The 25,325-nt window shown below is 38.0% G+C and overlaps 1 protein-coding gene across 2 annotated transcripts; it reads right to left on the bottom strand.

Annotated features, from left to right (window-relative positions):
* Positions 1-18,498, bottom strand: PNLIP (pancreatic lipase). Of its 2 annotated transcripts, none has more exons than XM_029245704.1 (12): positions 18,453-18,498; positions 17,072-17,226; positions 16,346-16,468; positions 14,282-14,416; positions 11,903-12,014; positions 10,533-10,652; positions 10,297-10,416; positions 9,662-9,780; positions 7,395-7,524; positions 6,183-6,291; positions 4,888-5,052; positions 1-120 (listed from the first exon to the last, which is right to left on the bottom strand). In XM_029245704.1, the coding sequence occupies exons 1-12, from the start codon at positions 18,496-18,498 to the stop codon at positions 57-59; spliced, it is 1,398 nt and encodes a 465-aa protein (XP_029101537.1). In that variant the 3' UTR covers positions 1-56. The 2 variants fall into 2 exon arrangements, with proteins under 2 accessions (XP_029101537.1, XP_029101538.1); XM_029245705.1 differs by having other exon boundaries at positions 49-120; positions 17,057-17,226.
* Positions 18,499-25,325: the final 6,827 nt, after the last annotated feature.

The following is a 25,325-nucleotide window of genomic DNA, read 5'->3' as shown; positions in this document are numbered from 1 at the left end:
GCTTCACCACTAGATTTTATTAGCAGTAAGATTCAGTGTTCACATGTCAGCAGCTCCTAACACGGGGTGAGGGTAAGCAGAACATCTTCCCTCACAGTTTCTTGGCTACAGAAGTTGAACCTGGGGAGAGAAAACAAAAAGTCAGCTCTTCCTGACACACAGCCACTTCCTTCCCCTCAGTCTGAGTGAGTGGCACACCCTGTGCCCAAAACTAGACCCTGGCCGAGTGAATACCTCTTGGGTATAAAGGACTGCATTTTCCTTTCTAATTTTATCCCATGGCTATGTAATAGCAGAAAGAAGAGGTATCATTGGACACTCCAAAGGACATGGAGGGCCCATCTGTCACATCCCCAAAGCACCTACTAAACATGGCACACTGTCAGTGAATGCACCTGAGGAAGAGTAGGGTCAGCGGCATGACAAGAAATCAGCCAGAGTAAAGATCCTGAGGTCCTGGTGTTACACTGGCTAGGCATTCTTATTTTAATTCAGCATTGAATTGAAATGACTAATTTACTCATTAAGACTGAGCAATACTTAGGAGGCTTTGGAGCTAATTTTCTTTAATAAGATACAGAAGCATATATAAAGTGCCTGGCACATAGAAAATGCTCAGAAAATGCTCTTTTCTCTTCATCTTCATTTTCTTCTCTGTAATCTAATGGCTAGCCGATGTGCAAATAGCAAATTAAAGGTTAGGGGCAGGACAGGAACAAAGATGGAGACGTAGAGAATGGACTTGAGGACACGGGGAGGGGGAAGGGTAAGCTGGGACAAAGAGAGAGTAGCATGGACATATATACACTACCAAACGTAAAATAGATAGCTAGTGGGAAGCAGCTGCATGGCACAGGGAGATCAGCTCGGTGCTTTGTGTCCCCCTAGACGGGTGGGATAGGGAGGGTGGGAGGGAGATGCAAGAGGGAGAGGATATGGGGATATATGTACATGTATAGCTGATTCACTTTGTTACGCAGCAGAAACTAACACAACAAGGTAAAGCAATTATACTCCAATAAAGATGTTAAAATAAATAAATATTTTAAAAAAGAAAAATATTGGACAAGATGAAACTCAGTGCAAATTAGTGAAGGACTTGACTAAAAGCTCCCTCTCATCTGATGGCAATTCATAAGTTAATGTTATTCTTCATTTTTCCCATTAGAATATAATAAATTAAGATATACCATCAGAAAAAAACTAATATTGAAAAGGGTCACAAGAAATGAAGGGCACACAGTATATATAAATAAAGGTGATCTGAATTTCTATTGTGGTAGTTAAGGATTTACTGTAGTCAGATTTCCTGCACATGAATTCTGGCATTGAGCTTTCATTGAATTTCATAACAGTACTTATTTCCCATCACCACAATCAAGAGAGTAAACATATCCATTATTCCAAAATTTTCCTCCTATCCTTTGTAATCTCTCCTTCCCATCCCTTTCCATCTTCCCTTCCCCCAGGCAACCACTGGCCTACTGTCGTTATAGACTACTTTGAATTGTGTAAAATTTTATATGAATGGAATCAAAGGTGTATGCACTCTTGTTTAGCTTCTTTCATTCAGTATAATTTTGTTGAGTATAATTATTTTGAGATTCGTCTATGTTGCTGCATGTATCACTAGTTTGTTCCTTTTCACTGCTGAGTAATATTCCATTGTACAGAAGACCACAATTTGTTTATCCATTCCCTTGTTGGTGGACTTTGGTTTATTTCCAGATTTTGACTATTGCAATAAAAGGTACTATGAATATTTATGTACAAATCTTTGTATAAATATATGCTTTCTTTTCTCTTGGGTAAACACATAAAAGAGAAATGGCTGAATTGTAGGTAGGTGTATGTTTGGCCTTTTAGGAAACTATTAAAGAGTTTTCCAAAGTGGTTGCATCATTTTACATTCCCATCAACAGTATATGAGAATTCAAGATTCTTCACATCCTCACCAGTGCTTGATATTGTCAATCTTTTAAATGTTAGCCATTTAAATAAGTTTATGTTGGTATCTCATTGTGGTTTTAATTTGCATTTCCCTAATAATTAATAGAATATCATTTTCTGTTCTTTCGCTTTTAATCTCTTTGTGTCTTTATATTTAAAGTACATTTCGTGTAGGTAGCATACGGTTGTGTATTGAGTTTTTAAAATCCAGTTGAACAATCTCTGCCTTCTAATTGTCGTATTTTAATTTAATACATTTATTGATACAGTTATTATCTTCCAGTTTGTTCCCTATGCTGTTTTTCCCCCTTTTTATGCCTTAAAAAATTCCATTTAATCTCCTTTTTTTGGCTTATTAGCTATAGTTCTTTGTTTTACTATTTTAGTGGTTGCTTTAGAATTTATACCATATATTTTTAACATCACATTTTACCTTCAAGTGATAATATTTTAATTTACATATGGTATAAGAACATGATAAGAGTGTGTTTCCATTTCTCCCTCCTACCTAATGCCTGATGGCATTGTTCTCATATATTTTACTTATACACATTATAACGGCCCCTCCCCCAAATATTGCCATTACTTTTTAAACTGTCAATTATTTTTAAAGACTTAAATAACCATATTTAAAAATCTCATACGTTTCCCAATGTAGTTACTGTCTCCTATGCTCTTAATGCCTTTCTGTAGATTCTTTTACAACCAGTATAACTTTCCTTTCTCTGAAGACTTTCCTTTAACATTTCTCATGATGTTGACAGGTTGGTGATGAATTCTTTCAGCTTTGATATGTCTGAAGAGTCTTTATTTCATCTTTTTCTTTGAAAGATACTTTTGTGGATATAGAATTCTAGGTTAACGGTTTTTTCCTTTCAGTACTTAAAAGATGTTGTTCCACTGTTTTCTCACTTGCATTGTTTTTGATGTGGAATCTGCCTGTAATTGTTATATTTATTCCTCTGTAGGTAATGTGTGTTTTTTCTCTGGCTGCTTTTAAGTTTTCCTCTTTATAACTGGTTTCGAGCAGTTTGATTTTCATGAGTGTTGGCATAGTTTTCTTCATGTTTTTTGTGGTATCACTTGGATCTATACGTTTACAGTTTTCACAATGTTTGAAATTTTTGAAGCCATTATTTCTTCAAATATATATTTCTCTCCTTCCTCTTTCAGAGTCTTCAATGAGAACTATATTAGACTTCTTGTTATTTCACAGATCACTGATATTCTTTTCATCAAAAAATTTTTTTCTCTCTGTGTTTCATTTTGGATACTTTCTATTACCTCTTAAACTCCACTAATCTTTTCTCTCACAATGTCTAATCTGCTCTTTCATTTCAGATATTGTAGTTCTCATCTCTAGAAACTCAACTTGGGCCTTTTTTCTATATATAGGCCATACCTCTACTGGCCTTTTTAAACCAATGGAATACAGGTTTACTAACTGTTTGAATCTATGTCTGCTATTCTAACAGTTGTGCTGGCTCTGGTTTGGTTTCAATTGATTGATTTTCTCATTATAGGTTGTGTTTTCCTGCTTCTTTATATACATGGCAAACTTTCATTTAATGTCATATATTGTGGATTTTAGCCTGTTAACTGCTGGATAATTTTGTATTCCTATAAATTTTCTTGAGCTCTGTTCTGGGGTGCAGTTATTTGGAAACAGTTTGATCCTTTCAGGTCTTCCTAATTCTAGGCTAATTTTTTTCCCGCTACTGAGGGGAAGACCTTCTTAAATACTCTACCCAACATTTCCTGAATTATGAGCTTTTCTGGTCTGGTTGGAGGAAACAAGTACTGTTCCCAGCCCTGCAAGAGTACTGGGTACTATTCTCTCTAATCCTTTCAGGTGGATCCTTCACAGACCTTGGCTAGTTTCTTCATCTATATGTGCTGATCGCTGATCAGTCCTCTGCTGAATGCTTAAGGAAATTGTCCAGCTCCCTGAGATTTCCTCTCTGTAGCTCTCTCCTCTCTGGTCCTCTGTCCCGTGAAATCTAGTTGCCTTGGATTTTTTGGATTCTTAGTTCTGTTTCTTCAACTCAGGTAGTTTACTGGGTTCTGCCTGAATTTTTCCTCTTTGTGTGACATCCTGGAGACTCTTTCAAGGCAGTAAGCCGGGACAATTTGAAGACTCTACCTTATTTCTTATCTCTCGGAGATCACTTTCCTTTGTTGCCTAATGTTCAGAGTCTTGAAAACTGTGGTTTGACATATTTTGTCTGAGTTTTTGTTTGTTTCAGTTGGGAAGGTAAATCTGGGCTCTTGTTACTCCATCTTTGCCAGAAGCAGAAGTCTCCACACTGGACTTACATGAGGACTGAACGATATGACGGCAGAAGCAGCATAGCGCCGTGCCTCAGAATTTGGCTTTATACTCAAAACACTTGGGCTGATATTGGTATTGTTATGATTATCATCATCACCACCTCATTGCTTCTGGTAGTTCACTATGGTAAATATCCGTTGGTGCACACACACTTTAGTCTTGATTAGAACCAAGGGTTGACCTTTGTCTTCACTAAAAGGACTAATGACACAAGAGAATCTATTTGTATTCCTTGATAAGTGCTTTCTCGGTAATTTAAGTGGCAATTTGGTGAACCCAGGAAGCCTGGGGAAGATACACATATTAAGCACACACATAGCACAAGGCACAGCTGCTAAATGAACTCTTTCTTTTCACCTTAGGATTGTGAAGCCAGATTCTCATTCTAACACTTGTATCCGATCGTACAACAGTCATCTACAAATCTATCAAAGTTGTTTTCCTAAAGATGTACACTTTCTTCTAAAGAAACAAAAGGTATTAGGAAGCAGTGGTGACTGAGATATAGGAGAACCACTGTAGGTGACTTAAAGTTGTCTTTCAGTGGGAGTAGAATTATAAACGTGACACAATGATTCAAATCTCTTTGGATTTTTATTACTTACACTTTTCCATCATTGCGTTCCACACTGATCTTGGATGCTCCCACTCTGGGTAGAGTTGGGTTGATCACGTTATTGTACCAAATAAATTTAACCTTCTGCACATCTCCGACTTCCACATCTGAGTCAAACTCACTGGAATGAGTACTGTCTGGTTGGAGAATGCCCCTTGGGAATGAAGAAGTTAATAAAAACATACATGAATATACATAAACATACATATAAATATACACATATATGTTTCTAAAACCAGTTAACAATGTATCTCTAGTAAGATGATTGATAGTACATTTGTGAATCTAATGGTTAAATAAGTGTAGACATGTATGCCAACTCAGTGGTAGTTCATTTGCCATCAATATCTCATATTACTTTGAAGTCATCCTTATTTTCATAAAAACTTCAAACATGTTATAGTCACAATCCTCCCACAATTTAATAAATGATGACATCATTATATCATCCTTTTCCAGTTGTTTTGTGGGTAGAATAATTATTTAGTGATTATAAATCATGCATCAAAATAAACATCTGTGGTTTTCTCAGGAAATAGCAGAGAAAAAATGTAGAAACAGAGTTCTAAAATGTATTAACGTACAAGGGTGAAATAGTCTCTTCCTTTTAATGACACATGGCGGTACTGTACTTCTGAAGGGGTTCAGAACAAGTCTCCCCAGAATGTGCCACTTTGGCAGGTGGACTATTTTGAGCTGAAGGAAATCGAGACCCAGCAGACTCAAGGATAACTTTTACCTCTCCCTTGACTGCCTAAAAGAATTTAGATAGAAGGCCTGGTTCAGGAAGGGAACTATCACCTGAGATAGCTGCAAGGAATATGGGTTAGGTGTGCTAGGCTGGCGGGGAGCTCAGCTGGGCCTGGAGATCAAATTCCTCTCCGTGTCCTGTTGTCTCTGCCTGTCATGGCAAACCTTTGTGCACCAAACCTTTGTTCTTCCCATCTTACTGTGGATTGTCTTTCTCCCCTTTGAAGTCCCAGACCCCTGTCCCTTCTCCTTAGCTCAGAATGGCATATAAGCCTCAATTGTCTCACTGCCTGTGGGTCTCATATTCTTCTGGGACCCCCATATGTACATAATTAAATTAGTTTTTTCCCCTGTTAATCTGTCCTATGTTAATTTGATTACCAGACCAGCCAAAGAGCCAAGAAAGGTAAAGGGAAAAAACCTTTCCTTCCCTATATTCCCATATAGTAATGAATAAACTCTTATGTCCATGACACACATTGTATGTGTGAAGTATTCCAACATTGAAGGAGCTTAGAGTAGTAGTTTACTCACTTGAAAATTTCATACTGCTTAGAGTTTCCTCTATCTCCAAACAAAGAAACTAGTATGTGTCCTCTAACCTTCTTTCCAGACAGTGTGACAGCCGCCTTATACCTCCAACCTGCAAGGGGGAAATATTTGCAAACTATCAGCTTTTAGGAAAATTATTCTGGAAACAGGCTAACTTGGATTCCACTACTGCTGAATTTTGAATAATTTTTGTATGGTTTTGGTAGTTCTTCTAATCAAATAGTGATGGATATTCCTTTAACTAAATGTTCAGAGGGCAGACATTGGGGGAGGGGAGGAACACAGACCCTTTCCAAAGTCAAAAGATTTCAAGCCAAGGGACTAAGTTATATATTTTGTTTTCAATTTTTTTAACCTAACAATTTATTCTTGAACATTATAAGAACTTTATGTTAAAAGATAATGGAAAAATAATAGTGTGGTATTTTCATCAGTTTATTTCATTTTTATAGATCACAAAATTTTAGAGTACTGTCATCTTTTTGTTTAAATAATCTATATTTATCTTTAACATTCTATAATTCAACTTTTCATCACCATTGGAATTGTATTAATTTATGGTAACCATTTTATGGTACTAGTCAATAGTGAACTACAATTTTTTGCCATTTAGAGCTAGCCTGGGCCAAACTGGGAAGGGGATAAAATTTAGCTTTAGTTTTTACAATGCAGCTAATAACCCTATTGACTCCCATCCAAATAGTTTTCCTCCTCTATTACCCAGAAAAGAAACCCAGGGTCTGTCCCCAAGTCTCACCATTCCTGCATTCTCTGATTCCCATCACACATGGAGTCTACAATCCTAATATCTCTTGAATCTGTCACCTCATTTCCACTCCCACAACCTCTGCCATCTCTCTCCTGGGTTGCTTTTCTGCTTGTAAAAACCTCAGAATTTTGCACAGTGAAACTTTTAATAGAGTGTGAAGAGGCTGGAGCAGAAGAAGCCTCCTGAATTCGGTACCAGAATCAACTGTGAAGAAATTTATTTTTGCATCATTGATAATTCAGGCCCTAAACTCTGTTATGCCACCCAAATTAGCATGTTCACACTGAGCATGGCATTGATGTGTTTTTCCATTTTGGGGAGGAGTGTTTAAAACTTTTGTACGGAAAAGCAATTTCACACATTTCCACTGGACGTGATAAGATACATAGTATTGAGAATTTAAGACAAATAAAATAGGGACTTACGGGCAAAATTGCTGGCATCACCGGTGTTTAGATAAAATGTCTGGCCCACTTCTTTGGTTTTCCCAGGAAATCTATCAGCATAATGACCCATCTGCGGGCAGCCTTCACTTGGACAGGGGAAGCACTTGTTCTAAGGAGAATAAACAAATGATGAATGAGGAGGCTCTTTTTTAAAAAGTGTACCATCTTATTCCACGTGTTGTTGAATTTTCAAATATTTTAAAGCCAATCGTCTTCTGATAGTAAAAGAAGACTTTAACAGTATCTCAACAAAGGTTAAAAATGTCTCATTATTTACAATGATGTCAGCAATTTCACTATTAAATAACATGACACTAACATAAATATTATAAAAATTAACTAAGAGAATTTATTTATTTATTTACATTTTAATCCTTTCTCTTTTGCCTCTCTAAGTTGTTCCGGTTGCCCCAAGACACCCATCTGCCTTTAGGTGGTTAGGATTTATTTTAGAAAAATTGCAAAAGAAAGAGCAGGAGGTGATAATCAGCTTCTGGTTCACAAAATAGGACTCACTGGGAGGACAATAAACTTAAAAGTCAAGCTTTTCTCAATTTTCTCTAGCTCCCACTTAGCATATCAAGTCTGGAAGATTCAGATCTCAGAATTCTCCCAGTGTGAAGGGAAGATGCTCTAGTTGGTCAGTCAGGCTTAGCCATGAGGTCTGGAGAAATGGATATCATATAGGAAAATGTCCTTTTTTCGTGGGCCAAGAAACTGCGAGGAGAAGAGAAGGAGGGGGATGAACAGAGGCTGAGGCAGACGGACATAAAAATTCCTGCTATGAAAGGGCAAGGCTGCCCCACAGTAGAGGAAAGTGGTGAACTCCTGAATCAGTGGACCAGATGGGGAATGGGCTGAATCTCAGGGTCCGCATTCAGCAAAAGCTAAGGGAAACTGAGCCAGCCAGGAAGAAATGGCCAAAGCTCTCTGAGAGCATTGCCCAAGCCAGTAGCTTGGACATGCCCAGACATCACCTGCAGATGACAGCTATGAGCCCGTCAAGAAGGCGGACCCCGAAGCCTCCTCTCTGCGCTCCACACACACACTGACCACCACCACCATGATCACCTTGCCCAATACCAGCTTGGAGAGAGGTGGTCCAAAGGCTGAGAAATCTGCAAAACTGAGAATTGTTTTCCTATAAAAGTGTGTGAGCATCACTTAAAAGGACTGTTTATATTATTGAATCAGATTAAATTTTAACTGGATGAAACCTAAAGCTTCTGTGTTTGTTTGTTTTCCCCATTACCTAGAAAATAGGGATTTGGGAAGAAAATAAAAATAAAGTTAGACCAAAGAAGAGAGGGCATTCTCGTTGCATATGCAAGCTACATTGTGAATAAAATATGCACCCAGCCCCTCTCCCCTACACATAATAGCTAACATTTGTTGAACGCTAATTATTATATTTTAGGTTCTGGGCTAAGCAATTAAAACATGTTATCTTATTAAATCCTCCCACCAAATCTATGGAATCTACCATTTTATTTACATTTTGAAATGAAGGAAGTGCCTTAGAGAAGTTAAGTATTTTGCCCCGAATCATTCAACTATTTAATGGTAGAACTAGGAATCAGATCCTGTCTCTTCATTGCTAAAGTATATCTACTTGATAATTATAATTTCACCTAGCACGTTACTTGAAAATTTACATATTAAATAACATAGGGTATACATTTTTATTTGAAAAAAAATTGTTGTGAAAGGAAAAGCAATAGTAAAAAAAAACCCAGGCAATTGATATGTCATATTCAAGATCAGATTTAAGGATCCCAACTTAGACATTTAGAGAATACCAAAAAAAAGATGGACGCTCTAAAAAAAATCTTGGCAATTATGAGACTGCACAGAAATGTCCACATGCCCGTAATCATATACCTTTATAAGGTTAACATTTAAAACAAGTTGTTCGTGTTCATCAGCATCCTGCAACCATAGATCAGATTTCCATAGACAATTTTTGCACTTAGAATTATTTCCAAACCAAGTGTGAACATTTAGCTGACACATACAGAAGTGGTAGAGAGCAAGGTAGATTTGGGATATTTCAGTTTACAAGCGCATTTCTCCAAAGTTCTCCAATGCTTTATCACTATTAAAATAAATATGTGTTATTGAAAGTATAAATCATGTGGCAGTCATATAGTAACATTCACTGAATGCATGTCACGTATAGTGAACCACACTGGTCATGAGAAGCGATGGTCACAAAATTCTTTAGGTGCAAGATAGAATCTACTTACTGCACTGAAAACACTGTAAGAGGCACAAGGAAATCCAGCAAAGCCATCAGGGCTGAGGATGCTGTCAGCATAATACTTGTAGCTTCTTAAGTGATTACAGGCCGCAAAGTTGCGAGTTCCTTTAAAATCACACATGATTACACATCAGTGACAGATTTTATTTTTCCAAGTTAATGTCATGGTCAGAATACAGTTGTTGAATAGATTTTTCTAATTAGTGTGAACTCATGGTAGTCACAGAACAAAATCATTTATGAAGGGTAGTTATGATTTGAGATGCAATCAGAATTTAATATAATCTGTTTAAGATTATAATAGTTATGCCATAGCTAAATGAAATGGAAAAATAACTCTAGGAGGAAAAGATTGGTCTGTAAGGGATAGGTATGACTGAGTAGTGAATTCCCTGAATTAGATCCTTGAAAAGTTGACTACAAATACACTCTCTTTCCTATAGTCTTCTCATGTCCACCTCCGCCAGTGAAAACCTGTATCTTGGGGATACAACTAAAAGTTCTTTGTTATAGAAAATGTGAGACCTGTACAATACCAAAATATTTAGCAAGTTTATCAAAAGGAAACACAGATTCACACCCCCTCCCAAGAAAATCTCTTCATATACATAATCGTTGTACCTTCCCAGATCCCATCTATGTCAACAATTTGAGAGAGAGCATTCTTCTTACATCCGGGCATTTCCTTTCCTCCATTTGGAAAGAAATCTAGGTGGCCCACAACTTGGCTCATTCCAAAACCTGAGGAATTTTAAAATATGGGAAAGTTGATGTTAATGTAAAGACTCAAAACACTCTAAAACACTCTTATGTATAGACTCAAAAAACACTCCAGGGGGACAAATTGAGGAACTCACCCAGGTTGGGGATTATGGGGGCAGCGTCTGTGTGAATTACATCCACAAATTGGGCATCGCTGGGGTCCAATCGGACTAATTCAGGTGTGCCCTCAAAGCACGGTTCTGCTGGATCCAACCCTAAAATAGATAGGATGAGTCATGTCAGTGCCTATCAGTGGACATGCATGTTCACCTTTCTCTTTAGAGACATGAGTGCAGCTTTGGTGGTAATCATGAGTAATGCGTGCAATGAAATAAGCTGGTTCTTCCCTATCTTACCAATTTCTAAGGGAAGTCTGTGTCTAATTTACTATTTGCATTAAAGTGAATTTTCCTCAAACCATGGAACTTGGCCCTACTTACGGTTGCTTAGTCATTGGGACAATCCCTGTCAATAGCACAGCTACAACAGAGGAGCCAGACTCTGCGAAACACTGGACTCTTAAGAGATTTTCAAGCTAAAAGAGTTCCACCTATACTCTAAACTACTGTGAGGGCAAGGGTCTCGGCTTTCACGGTCCCTGCGACCACAGCTTGGCAAGGGCCTGACTGAGCAGGCTCTCATAAGCATTTATGGACTATGAGAAAGAATGTTCTCTCCAGCAAGTTAAAGAGATATCCCAGACACCCCCACCAATGCAAATGTAACCAACTTATCCAAAGTATCAAACAAGAGAATCAGGGGGTCGGAGACAGGGGATTTGGGAAGAACATAAAGAAGGGAAGATGCAAGAATAAAGTAATCATTTCCTGAAATAGTCACTTCTCAGATCCAGGATAGCAAAGTCTTTCTTATAAAGTTACAAGGTTGTTGTAGGACCTGGGTATCCAACATATGACTCCATTGGCTAAAGGCAACCAGTCTGAGATTTGTAAAATCATATTTTTTATCTAATTAGCAGCATGTAGCCCAGGCAGCCCAGGGCACCCAGGCTATCTGTCCCCACCACTCCCGGGTCGTGGTTCATGAGGACTGGACTCATTATCAATTGCTATGAAGCAGAATATAATTAATGATACATTTTTGAGCTCTTTGGGTTTAATTCTATTTGCTTCTATTATTTATGCCATTTCTTCTATTCACCAAACTCATCCTTTGTGAATACCCGACAAAGAGAAAATAGATATGAATAAGACTTCCAGATGGTCTTAATTCACATTTTAGTCACATGCAGTATTTATATGTTAAACAGGGCTCTGTAGACTAAAGATTGGTATTAATAACAAATTCATAAGGTCTCAGAACACACCGATTTCTCTGATCATGTGATCTAATTCGGAAAATGTGAAAACTTGTCTCCTCAGGTAAAAGCAGGTCTGTGCCAAATTTTTGTCCTTTTAGACCCCGTATAGGCTTCATTTAGTCCAACTTTGTAGCTTTGACCAACCTGTGATTCGTCCAATGGTCCCATTTGTCCTCCTTCCTGACTCCCCAGCAGCGTGGGCACCTAGACTGTGGCCAATGACATGGACCCTGGAAGGTGAGTATCCAAATGACGACTGTTGGAAAGAAAGCTTCTTCAGAATGTTTTCAAACTAGCAAAATTCACGATGGGCAGAAAAGAGAACGCTCTGAAAACTCAATTTTTAAGAAGGGAAGCTTCTCCTTTAAAGCAGTCAATTTTCATGGATTTTTCTTTTCATTTATCATGAGAAATGGCGATGGTGTAATGTTTAAACTGGTGGAAGTAGTGTTCTCTTTTATTCTTCTACTACGTAGAGGGGACTCTTGATGGATATTAAGACTTGTTACCCAGAGGTGGTGAAGCAAGTATTTGGATTAGAAAGTAATGATTATTCTTCAATAAATGGTGTTGTGAAAACTTGACAGCTACATGCAAAAGAATAAAACTGGACCACTTTCTTACACCATATACAAAAATAAACTCAAAATGGATTCAAGACTTAAATGTAAGACCCGAAACCATAAAACTCCAGGAAGAAGCATAGACAGTATATTCTTTGACATCCATCTTAGCCATATTTTTTGGATCTGTCTCCTCACGCAAAGGAAACAAAAGCAAAAATAAACAAATGGAACTACCTCAAGCCAAAAAGCTTTCGCACAGTGAGGGAAACCATCAGCAAAACAAAAAGGCAACCTACTAAACGGGAGAAGGTATTTGCAAATTATATATTTGGTAAGAGGTTAATATTCAGAGTGGACAAGGAACTCACGTAACTCAATATAAAAAAACAGAATCTGATTTAAAAAATGAGGAGAGAACCTGAATAGACATTTTTCCAAGTCAGACATACAGATGGCCAACAGACATATGAAAAGATGCTCAACATCACTAATCACCAAGGAAGCGCAAATCAAAACCACAATGAGGTACCACCTCCCACTTGTCAGAATGGCCATCATCAAAAAGACAACTGATAATAAGCACTGGCGAGGATGTGGAGAAAAGTGAACCCTCATGTACTGTTGGTAAGAATGTGACTTGGTAGAGCTACTGTGGAAAACAGTATGGAGGTTCTTCAAAAAATTAGAAATAGAACTTCCATATGGTCCAGCAATTCCACTACTGGTTATTTTTCTGAAGAAAATGAAAACATGAATTCCAAAGGATATATGCACCCTTATGTTTATTGCAGAATTGTTTACAATAGCCAAGTAATGGAAAAAACCTAAGTGTCTGTCAATAGATGAGTAGATAAAGAAGATGTGGTACAGACATACCATGTTTTTTTATGCTTTGCTTTACTGTGCTTCACCGATATTATGTTTTTTGCAAACTGAAGGTTTGTGGCAACCCTGCATTGAGCAAGTCTATCGGCACCATTTTTCCAACAGTATTTGTCCACTTTGGGTCTCTGTGTTACATTTTGGTAATTCTCACAATATTTTAAACTTTTTCATTATTATAATATTTCTCATGGTGATCAGTGACTTTTTTTTTTTTTTTTTTGGGGGGGGTGTATGCGGCCTCTCACTGTTGTGGCCTCTCCTGTTGCAGAGCACAGGCTCCGGACGCGCAGGCTCAGCGGCCATGGCTCACGGGCCCAGCCGCTCCACGACATGTGGGATCTTCACGAACCCATGTCCCCTGCATTGGCAGGCAGACTCTCAACCACTGCGCCACCAGGGAAGCCCAGTGACCTTTGATATTACTGTTGTAATTGTTTTGGGGCGTCACAAACTGCACTCAAGTAAGATGGTGAACTTGATCAATAACTGATCTGCCGCTCCACCAACCAGACATTGCAATATATATTTTGGCACCTGAAACTAATAGAATATTGTGTGTCAACTATACTTCAATTTAAAAAAAAAAAGAAAAAGAAAAAAATTAAAAAAGAATAAAAGAAAAGAATAATGAGAGCAATTACTTAAGCACTTTCAGGTTTAAGATTTTCTAAGTTTTTAGTTACCAGCTCAGGTTAGCTTGTTATCATTGTGCTTCTCTTAAAAAGATAAAAACAAACAAACAACAAAACCTCTACCTTAATCTTCAGGTTGACATTATCATATCAACTCGGCTTAATAACTGGTAAAATTAAAAGAACTAATGATGGAATTCAGTAGAAACAATCTACCTGGTTGCTTGAATAATAGCACTTAAAAATCAGTTTATTCACCTTAATAGGCATATTGATGAAGCCCAAATCTAGATTTTTTTTGCATTTTTCTTTTTAATCAAGGAGAACGCCAACTCTAAGTAGGAAAATACTTTACCAATTATCATACATACAGCAATTTTTCTGGAAGAGAATCCAGAGAGCAATGTGCATGGGCTTTTGTATAACCCAGAGGTAGTTACCTCAAGAACGTCAATGAAATACGCCACTTCTGCTCCCACAATCCGGATGTTCTGTGAGGCTTGTGTGTATCCAGTTCGTGAGCCACTTCTCCAGTCCACACAGATGCAGTTCACACTTTCCACTTTAAACAGGTTCTGATGGAAGAGACACAATAAATAAGTAAATAATTCAACATCTTTCCTAGTTACTAATTAACATTCTTGAAGACCAGGATAAATTCCCTCCTTGACCTACACAATATCATGCTCGCTTTTTAACCCCAAACCAATAAACAAAACTTTTAATCTGTTATGGTTATGGAATCCTTTTTAAAGCTTAACATTGGCTCCAAACTAGAGATTTGGCCATAATGGGAACTGGATTCTTGGGATTTCTACAGCAACAGATGCATAGACATTTGTTGCAGGGAAAAGGGTATAAAATATGGTACAATGGGTTATCTCATTAGAGCATCATAAACATCACAAGACATTGTCCCTTACTAGATTGCACCTCAGGGCATTGCCTGTCTTGTTCACTTCTGTATCCTCAGTGCCTGGAAAAGTTCCTGGCACATAGTAGGCACTCAGTAAATATCTACTAAATAATAGAATAAATGAAAGACTATGTTAGGACCCTTTAAATATAGGTATTGAAGGCAATTGAAGGCAAATGAATAAGCTTCTCCATGATGGAAATACTAATCAAAATTTTTGTGCGAACACGTTTTATTGTACATGACTGAAGTTATTTCACATAAAAATATAAACTTTCAGATATCTGCTGGAAGCCTTTTTGGATGGGGGTCAATGATAGTTTCATGAATGCTAGATCTGGCAGGAATTTTATTTATTTGAGTATTTATTTATGCATATCCCCACCTGTTTTCCAAGAAGAATTTGAGAATGCAGCAATATTAGAAACCATCTCCAATTGTTTCATTTTACAGATAGAAAAATCCAAAGAGGGGAAACGATTTGCTAGTGTCCTGGTTAGCTAAAGATAGAATCAGAACTTGAATCTACTGCATTTAACCTTCTAACTTAATGTACTCATTCCTCCATTATAATGCCCAAAGCCAAGTCAAATGCAAGAAAAACACATCTGCTTTCGGATCTCAGAAATAAATTGTATACGCATATCTGAAAATCTACATACCTTTTGAGCTGAGAATCATATTTCTTTTTTCTTCACTGTAGTATAGAAATCTATTACTACCCTCCCTTCTACCCCAGCCCAATAATCATCATCTATAAATTATTTTCGAAGACAAGTTGTGGTTTTACTGATTATTTTTAAACTTGTGTAGTTAATTAGCCCCTTCATTTTAACTGTCTTCAAGATCAGTTGAAACTCTCTGGAGTTAACTCAGATCAGCCTTTGGCTTGAGTCACAGGCAGGCCTGAAATAAGACCTCTAAAGAAATGATTGCATCTTTGCGCCACAGCTGGCCACAAAATCTTGATGAAGAAATGAATCAATGACAATGTTCCTTAAGCACTAGCAGTTACTGGAAAATTTATTCTGTTTGATTTTCTGTCTTTTAATTCTTCATTATCACAGGGCACATAGCCAAAGGCAAATTTAAGAAAATAGGATCACTAGTGCTGAAACAACAGAAGCCAGAAATGAAAATCTACACAGTTTTCTTAGCTATTGCTACCATAGGAGATAAAAGAGTAGCAAGGGAAAATAATTAGTTTGGGCAAAATGAGTTATCTTAGTTCTTCACACAGAAATCAAAGCCTATTGAAGAGACTAAAAGCTATTGAAAATGCAACAAATGTTGCATCAGTATGGCAACATCTGTTGCTAAAATTTAGAAATATCTCTGTATTAGTTATTAAATAATCGCTACCCAGAGCCACCAAATGCCTGCCAGCCTTGCTGCTCTGACTGTCCCAGGTCCCCTCCACCCCGTGTCACCTCCTGGACCTCCTCTGGGAACCCCAGGCCCAGTGGGGTCAGAGGATCCTCCAGCCTCATGGTGGCAGGCATCTGTCCTGCCTGGGTAGGGCCTTGCCTTCTCTGTTGTTAATTATCACTCTGGAAACAAACTTCCCTTAAGAGATTTACAGTCTCACCTTGCAAATGTTGTGCAGCCAGCTTTCTTCTCCCTTGTCTATGAATCCATGAATAATAAAGACAGTTTTTCTATTTGTTTTGAAATTGGAGTCTGTGATAGTAGATGGATCTGCAACGAGTTTCTATTTGGGGGAGAAAAATGTTTAATGTCAAGTTTCTGAAAATATCAAATAGAACTGTTACGAGGAGGGAAGTGGCAGATGGGAGAAGACTCCTGGGACTTGGGATCCTTGTGAGTAAGGATTCTCTCATTACAACCAAGCTATTCGCAATCATCACCAAGTCGATACTTTCCAGATGTCATGACATTTTTGCATTTGCCCTACTTGGGGTAATATGTCTGCTATAATATTGGTGGTAGGGTCTTGTCTCCACCCAAAGGAAGGCTATGTACGTGTCTGTGCGTGTTTTATAGATACAAAGTATGTTGGGAGGTTATACATAATACTTAGAGATTATATATATGTAATATCCATATTTAGAATATTGTATTAAATGGTACCATAGAGGTAGAATAAAAATAATATCAAGTAATGGATACTTTAAACAAATTATCAAACAAACCTTTTATAAACAAGTTATATAAAATAATACGGTCACTGTGCTAACAGTCTACAGAGGTGCAAATTCCACTGTCTGATTTGTTCTCTTTAGAAGACAAAATTCAGTATCCTTATTACATAAAACAGATGAAACTTAGTTCTGAAAACCATGAGTGTTCTTACTTGAAAGTTGTCTGGGTTCTCGTTAGTGTATAGGAGGAAACGAGTGTTGACATCTTTTGGAGACCAGGGCAAGATTTTGAGGGGTCTTTCTACAATTCCTGCCCAAGGGGAATCATCACTGAAGCAACCAAGTCTTTCATAGCAGACTTCTTTTCCTGCAATCACCCAGAAGTGTTAGTTTCACCAGGATGTTCTTTTTGATGGTCACTCTGACAATACATGAGTTAAACTACCTTTTGTGGCATATTTTCTTCCTCCACATCTTCAAACACCTTCCTTTATACACACTCACAAAACAGCTTCAACAGAAAACATCCCAGCTAAAGACAGGCTGCTGCTTCTCATTTCCACTATGTAGGACCGCCTCACTCCCCTTCTGTCTCTGTCCAGTCCCATGCTAGGACTCATTTGAGCCTCTCAACTCAGATGTCTTCTCTGGGCCCTTGGTGCCCAAGAAGGGAGCAGTCTGGTGTCCCCAGGTCTTGGTAGTAGGGGGTGAGGCGCTTACCTCCTCGTAAACATTGGGCTTTGGGTTGAGAGCTTAAGTTTCGTGCAAATGCCAAAACTTTACGTCTGCCCCTGGGTGAGTATTTAGGTCTCTGACCTATATCTGAGGGGCATCCTGGATTCTTGTGATGAAGAAGCTGCTCACAAATAATCAAACAGAAAGCCCATGGCTTGACACAACTCTGTGCTTGAATGTTAACCCATAAAAGAACAACACAAAGGAAGGGTTCTCCAGGGGGATAAAGTCTCCATTAATAGTGGGAGCAGGAATAGGAGTAGTAGTCGTCGTGGGCGCTGCATTCTCGATATGTGCCACGTGCCGGGCAAGATGATCTACGTGACTTATCACACCTAAGCCTCACAGTTACCCTACAACAGGGGTGGCATTTTATGCCCAGTTCACAGATGAAGACAGTGAAGCACAGAGAGGTTAAGAATTTTACTCAGGGAAATACAGTTGTGGCTGATGGAACCAGGGTTCAAAGCTTACACTTGACTCCGAGCTAGGGTTGCTAAATTTAGCAAATGAAAATACAAGTTAAGTTTGAGTTTCAGATAAACAATAAATTTTTTATTATAACAATAACAATAAATTTAAATTTTCTTAACTTTAAATTTTATTTATTATAATGATAAATTTAATCATTTATATAACTATGTCACATATTCTTCGTTTTACCTGAAATTCAACTTTAACTGGGCGTCTTAGCTTTTATCTGGCAGCCCTACTCCCAGTGCTGTGCTCCTAACCATGGATCTGTCCCCCTTGCTCTACTTCTCATCCTCATAGTAGCTGGAATTCAGGTGTTGTAGCCCTTCTTCCAAGTATTGAGCAGCAAGTCTCTTCCAGCATGACATAAATATTTTTTCTTACCTACTACTGCTCCCAGCAACAGTGAAAGTGTCCAGATTAGCAGCATCTAAATAAAATTTTAAAATATAATTAAGACTGGCTAAGTAAGTTCTTAAAAGATTGGGATAATTCAAGTTCAGTTAGACCTCTGAGGGAAAATGGGTAAATTCGACTAAATTAGACCTGGTAAACATGTTCCAGACTCACCATGGCCGTTCTGTCAAGTTCTGCCCACAAGATAGCACCTAGAGGTCCTTTTATAGGCAAACCTTATCTTTTTGAGCAGTTCCATGGAAAAGTGGCATGAATAAAGAGGAGGTTCCAAGGATGTATTTCTAATTTTAACCATAAATAAACCAAGATTGATAGAGTAGGTAAAATTTTCCACAGTACTTTTGGAAAGATGAGAAAAGGGTAGATAAGCACAGTTCTCTTTCAATGTGATTATACAATGCTTAGAATCACCATAATTTCATTGTAGTGAAGGTTCTAGCCTGCCCGTTTTTTAGTTTACAGTTCTCTGTGCAGGTCTGTGGGTATGGGTGAAACTAAATTGTTTTCATAGATTTGATAGCAGCAGTCTTGACCACAAATACTAAAAGCTTACCAGCTCATGCAGTTTTTGTACAACCTTGCCTTACCTTCCAAAACAGTGAAATAGAGGCATTTCTACAAGAGAGTTCATTTCTTTTAGGAAAGCTGTTGACAGTTTATTTTGATAGTCCATAGGACTAGTTTATTTCTCAACAATAACATGGAGGAAAGAATAAATGAACTGATGAAAGGAACTGGGAGTACTTCTAAGAACATAGAGGTGAAATCAGTGACCCCATCACCAAATGAAATTGTGCATAAGAGAAAAACAAAATTCAACTTGGAAAAAAATGGTCTGGGAAATAAAATATGGAAGAGAAGTATTTGATAGAAAAGAACTGGTATGTTTTCAGTTGGTGATCGCATTGCTTAAAATTAATTTTAAAAAGACTGGGATAGGCTACTATATTTAAGAGACTGGAGCATTTGGCCTGACAGCATCACAGCTATAGGTCGAATCGTATGAAATTGTCACGTTTGTAGGTCAAAAATGGTCAAAGGATTCAGTTCCCTGACAAAGTTTACAGGTACAGAAAAAAAGCAAGAAAATTATTTGTGTATGAAGAAAATTCAGGAATGTTGGGCAAGGGAAATGTTAAAATCAGGACAGAAGTTGCAAGGAAGGAATCCCATGGATGGGAGCAGTGGCAAAGTCCCACTGAATCCTTCATGTCTCAGCATTTAATCCTATCCTTAGGGACTCTTCTCCAGCGCTGATTGGGTTGGTTTCCCTCTCTCCTCTAGAAACACCTCCCTTCAGAACTAGCCTCATTTGACACCCATCACAATCAGTTGTGGATCATAAACTCTGAGAAAGCTGGAATTCTCCAGGCCTTGTCTTACGTCAGCATCTAGACATGTTGGCCTGCAGCAGGCCCTGAACACATCCCCCATGAATGAAGGAACAAACAAATGAGGAAATGAATATAAAAAGCAATATAGTTTGAATAATTTCTATAGGAACAACCGCCTACACAATCTCACAGTAAAGAACTGTGATTTTTAACTGAAAACAAGCAAAGTAAACAAACCAAAAAAAAAAAAAAAGGAGCCAATGTTCACTCTGGAGTTGACTATAAAATAAAATACCTTCTGTGTGAATTACCAACTAATTCACACAAGATTTCTAAGTTGACATTTTAGATAGTACAAAATTTAATCCATAGTTAAGGAGACCTTTGTTCAACATAGGTTGTAGAATTAGGACCAAAAGTCACTAAGTTCTGAAACAGAGACTAGAGTTCATGGAGAATTTTTTTTTTTAATAAACTAAAATAAGTTCAAATTTTATAGTGTTTTGGGAAGAGTCAATTTCCCAAACTGTTATAAAAGCTAAGAAAGGAATTATATGTAATCAACAGTCTATCATGTCAATTCTGGATGAATGACTTCCCCTAAACTCAACCTTGCTGAACCCTTTGGTTCGGTTGTAAAATTTTATGAACTATATTGTTCCATTCACATCACTAACATGCTATCTATGTCTGTTTATAGTGTGTATAGGAGAGATTGCTGGCCTCTTCCTACAGGGAATAGAACTAAACTCTGTTACCCAACCTGTCTTGCAGTATGATGTGCCACATGATCAACTGGCCAATGAGATGTGAGTGCACACATGCACATCAGTTCTAGTCTTGTTCATAAAAAACCCACACGTGATCTGCCGTATGCCTTCCTTTCTGTGGCTTGATGCAGACAAGAACAGTGACTTTGAAGGCCATGTGTTGAAGCTGGTGGAACCACAAGCTGGAAGGAGCCTGGGTTCCCTGCTTAGATGAAAGCCACCCATCAATCGCTAACACCCATTTTGAACTTTACCTAAGCAAGAAATAAATTCCTATTATGTTAAGTCACTGATATTTCAGGGTTACATCAACTAGCATTACCTCAACCAACAAAGATTATTTTATTGTGCAATGACTTCTCCTACTTCCAAGAACAGTTCAGGTACCAAACACTGAATCCTGGGTTGCAAATTTTACCATGAGATTTGGATGCAAACATTAATACTTTGCCAGGTTACTTTCCAATTCTTGGCTTAAAAAATCCCCTTTCCTGCCACTTCCCAAATTATAAAAAGCAGTTGCCCAATTCTTCACTCTATTTTTGTAGAATTTTAATTTTACTGGGTATTTTTCAGTTCAGACCCTGATAGTGACCATTGTTTCACAAGGAGCCTGAGGCCATATGATACTTCAAGGTTTGGTGAGAATTCACCCAGTGTTGCCTGGGCCCCCAGATGCAACTTACTTGTAGATAGAGCGGTTCAGTGTGCTGGGCACCTAGGAAACTCTCAAGCACCACAGGCAGGTGGATTGGAGCTACCACCAAAATTCTGCTCTCCACTAGCTTTTGTTACTCCTCACATCTCAGGATTGTGGGCTAGAGGGTGGGCCCTGTGAAGGCTGATAGAGCCACGGCAGTACTTCTCCAGCTATTGCATGGCATTGAAAGTGGGCTTTCATTGAAAAATAATTCTATGTCTCCTGGATTCAGCAGAGCCCTACATAACACTGATTCAGTTTTGACTCTGAAACCTTGGACATTTAAAAATAAAAAGATAAACTTAGATGTTTCTAATCCAGTAGCCATGTTTGCAGAGGAGTTAAATATTGACGTATGTTTAGGCTCTGATTCTGGCAGCCTTGTGATAACAAACTCCAGGTGAGAGAAAGAAAGACCCTGGGACACCTGTGCAGACAGATAACTGACATGTTAGCCAAACGGGGTCTCATTTACTTAACCTTCACAGAGCCTGTCATGTCCTCCCTTATCCTGCTCAGCCCACAGCCAGGGCCTTCAATGGGAGGGAGAGTGTGCCTACATGAGAATGCCAGACTTCCCTGAGCAGAAGGAGACTGCAATAATTTGAGGGTTATTGTGGCCTCACACCTTCCAGAGCAACCGTCCTGCCAAATGTGAGGTGTTTCTGGGACTTCCCTGGTGGCGCAGTGGTTAAGAATCCGCCTGCCAATGCAGGGGACAGAGGTTTGAGCCATGGTCCGGGAAGATCCCACATGCCACGGAGCAACTGAGCCCGTGCACCTCAACTACTGAACCTGCGAGCCACAGCTAATGAGCCCATGTGCCACAACTACTGAAGCCCATGCACCTAGAGCCCATGCCCTGCAACAAGAGAAGCCACTGCAATGAGAAGCCTGCGCACCGCAGCGAAGAGTAGCCCCGGCTTGCTGCAACTAGAGAAAGCCCTCACGCAGCAGTGAAGACCCAATGCAGCCAAAAATAAATTAATTAATTAATTAAAAAAAAAAACACCAAAACACTTTATAGCTGAGTGTGCTTATTAAAAAAAAAACAAAACAAACGTGAGGGATTTCGGTTCCCCCAGACTCAGGGACTGAAATTATAGTCAACCCTCCTCTGTTATGTATGAAGATGGTTTACTTTGTGAAAAAGAAGAACAAGCATACTTAGAATTTTATAGCATTAATTATTCAGTTTTACATACTTATAAAGTATGCGTTTAATGTCCTGCAGAACCTGTGGAAGCTTTAGCTATTTTTCTTATGAGGATAGTGAGACTCAGAGAGTTTAAGCAACATTTCCAGGGTCACACTGTTGGTAAGCACGAGAGCTAAGTCTTGGGGACAAATTCTTTCCTCCAGCTCCAGATGACTTGCGTAAATCCACAAAAGGCCATGTTCTCCAAGGCTGTGTTACAGTTGATCTAAAAATGGTCAAGAATGGGTACCGTAGAAGATGTTAAATGTGTATGTATATATGTATATGTATAAGACTGGGTATCTGCTTTCCAAAACAAAGCCACACATATTTTTTAGATAACTTGTTTTATTTGTATTTTGTTCCCTTACTACTAATGCAGCAAATGGCAGTATTTTTTCAAATGGAAATGCAACTTTTGTGATATTAACTATGATAATCATTTCTTTCCTGGGCCATCACACTTCTAATTGCTTTTCTTGCTCTCAGGACACTCTCTATCCTCTACACACTGCCTGATAGTCAGGTTTAAAATGCAGACTGGCCACTATTGTTTTTAAAACCCCAGCCCTGTGCTTTCTAGATCAGCACAGCCTAATAGGAATATACTGTAAGCCACATTTTAAAAAGTAAAAAGAAATAGGTGAAATATATTTTAATAACTTATTTAATCTAAAATACCCAAAATATTATTGCTTCAACATGTGGCACATTTCAAGGGACCACATGTGGCTAGCACCTATCATAACAGATAGCACAATTCTAGATCAAATTAACTCTTCTTATCACAAGTAAAGCTTTACAGATATGGTTACCTTCTCTGAGGTTTTTAACCTTGTTGCATACCCATTTGGTCCATTTTCCAGCCACTTTGAACTCCTTTCAAGACATGAGCTCTCAAGAGAGTTTAATGGGATCCAACTACAGGGTACTTAACAAATGGAATAACAAGATTTTCCAGATGTCACTGAGCAGGAAGAGACAGCAAATAGGTAGAGAGATGCAAAATTCAACAGACCCAGAGATCACAGCTTGGATACTGAGAGCTATGGTGAAAGAGGGACAAAAGAGAGATAGCAAGTGAAGGAAAAAGAAAAAAGAAAGAAAGAAAAATATTAAACTAATAATTTGTACCAATTTTTTTTTATACCTAAGATGCTTTGGGGGTCAGACAATTAGAAACGACCTGAAGAACCTCACAGAGAGGCAGGCAAAGCCAGAGGCTGTCTCACCATGTGCATTTCATAACCAACCTTGTAAGGCAAGTAGCAAAGTCTACTTAAAAAATTATAAGCTGAAGGATTTCTACTTCTAGTAAGGATGGAGCAACTGGTATCAGACTTGCCCTTTTACCATAAATAATTAAAAGTTTGGAAAAAAAAATATATATAAATGATTTGCAAAGACTGAACAATGGGTAGTACAAGACTGTAATAAATGGAAAAAAAAGGAAAACAAATGAGTTGAGACCTTCAATCACTGGCATTTCCTGGACCCCAGCACAAGGAGGGAGATTCCTATTAGAGCAAGGCAGGCTCATTTTACTGAGGAGATAGAGAGCAGAGGCTAAAGTAGTTAGAATTTGCAGAGCAAAGTACTGGAGAGCAGGAAGCTATGAAGACGGAGAGTTTTCAGAAATTGGCACAGGTGTCCGCTTGCATCTTTGGATAAATACTAAGCTGTGTTTGCAAAGAGTAAGATCTATGAGGCTGATTAATAAAACAACTGTTAGGGAAAGACCAACTATCTGAGGGAATTTATAATCTGAACAACTCCTGGAGTAATTAATAGTGCATAAGGAAAATCACAGTCAACACAATAATAGATAATTAAGCCAATTACATTTTTTTTGTTTATATGATGACTATAACTTTGTCTAGAGAGTACTGAACACGTAGCTGAAAAGCAAATACTTCAGATGAGGCAGTAATTTGGATAACCGAAGTTATATTAAATATAGTTTAAAGTGAAATTCCATTTTCTCTTAAATATCCTTTCCTGGATAAGCAGTTATATAAAGTATTTCTTAAATGTATGAGAAAATTGTGTGAGTCATAAAAATTACTGGAAATAACATCCTACTTTTTATGGGTGATATCATTCCCTAGTCATTGCCATGTCATGACAAATACTTTCCTCAATTAAACATTACAGGAAGGGCAAAGATATCTTGCAAAGCTCTCTGAGTTGAGAATGCTACTAGAATAGCCACTTCTTAAGTGTTTACACACCATAAATTCTCTTATGAAATCAGACTCGATTACACATTAAAGACAATTTTTTTCCTAGTTAGTATCCTGATCAGGATATACCAATGGGATAGATTACTGTCAATTGGATCAGAATCACATTGAGAGACAAATTACAGTCATGAAGGAAAGTTTGTACCTTATGATTCATTTTTTAGTTCCCAAGAGCTGTTCTGAATAGTTAGATCATAGATAAATGTGTGAAAAAATTTAGAAAAAAGACTGATTCCTTTAGATGAGTCTAACTCATTAATGGATAATCAGAATCAGCTCAATGTTTATAACAAATATAATTTCTCCAACAGTTTTCCTAGCTTTCCCTAATCTAGTAGAATCCTCACAGAATACTGGAAGTTTTCGGAATAATATTTGAAGTTCTTTTGCATAAAGAAAAAGAAGTACATAATATCAACTATTTAGCAAGATTGACAAAACATAATACTTTCCCAGGGAAATCTCTTTATACACATAATGGTTTTACAGTCCCCAGACTCAGTCTCCATCTGCAGAGTGTAGGAGAGAATTCTTTTTACATATGATATCTCTTTCCCTTTGTTAGAAATCTGGATTCCTGCTACTCAAAGTGTGG

The sequence above is a fragment of the Monodon monoceros genome, unplaced genomic scaffold, assembly GCF_005190385.1.
Source record: "Monodon monoceros isolate NGI ecotype Baffin Bay Population unplaced genomic scaffold, NGI_Narwhal_1 Super_Scaffold_4, whole genome shotgun sequence".
Taxonomy (NCBI): Eukaryota; Metazoa; Chordata; class Mammalia; order Artiodactyla; family Monodontidae; genus Monodon; species Monodon monoceros.
This window is presented reverse-complemented; position numbering and strand designations above follow the sequence as displayed.

Coding starts and splice junctions, on each gene's coding strand:
- PNLIP (XM_029245705.1), bottom strand. CDS start 18,498: ATGCTGCTAATCTGGACACTTTCACTGTTGCTGGGAGCAGTAGTAG. Junction 14,417..16,345: donor GGCTGCACAACATTTGCAAG/GTGAGACTGTAA, acceptor CTCTTCCATCAG/AACCTGTTTAAAGTGGAAAG. Junction 5,053..6,182: donor AAGCAGTATGAAATTTTCAA/GTGAGTAAACTA, acceptor TTCATTCCCAAG/GGGCATTCTCCAACCAGACA.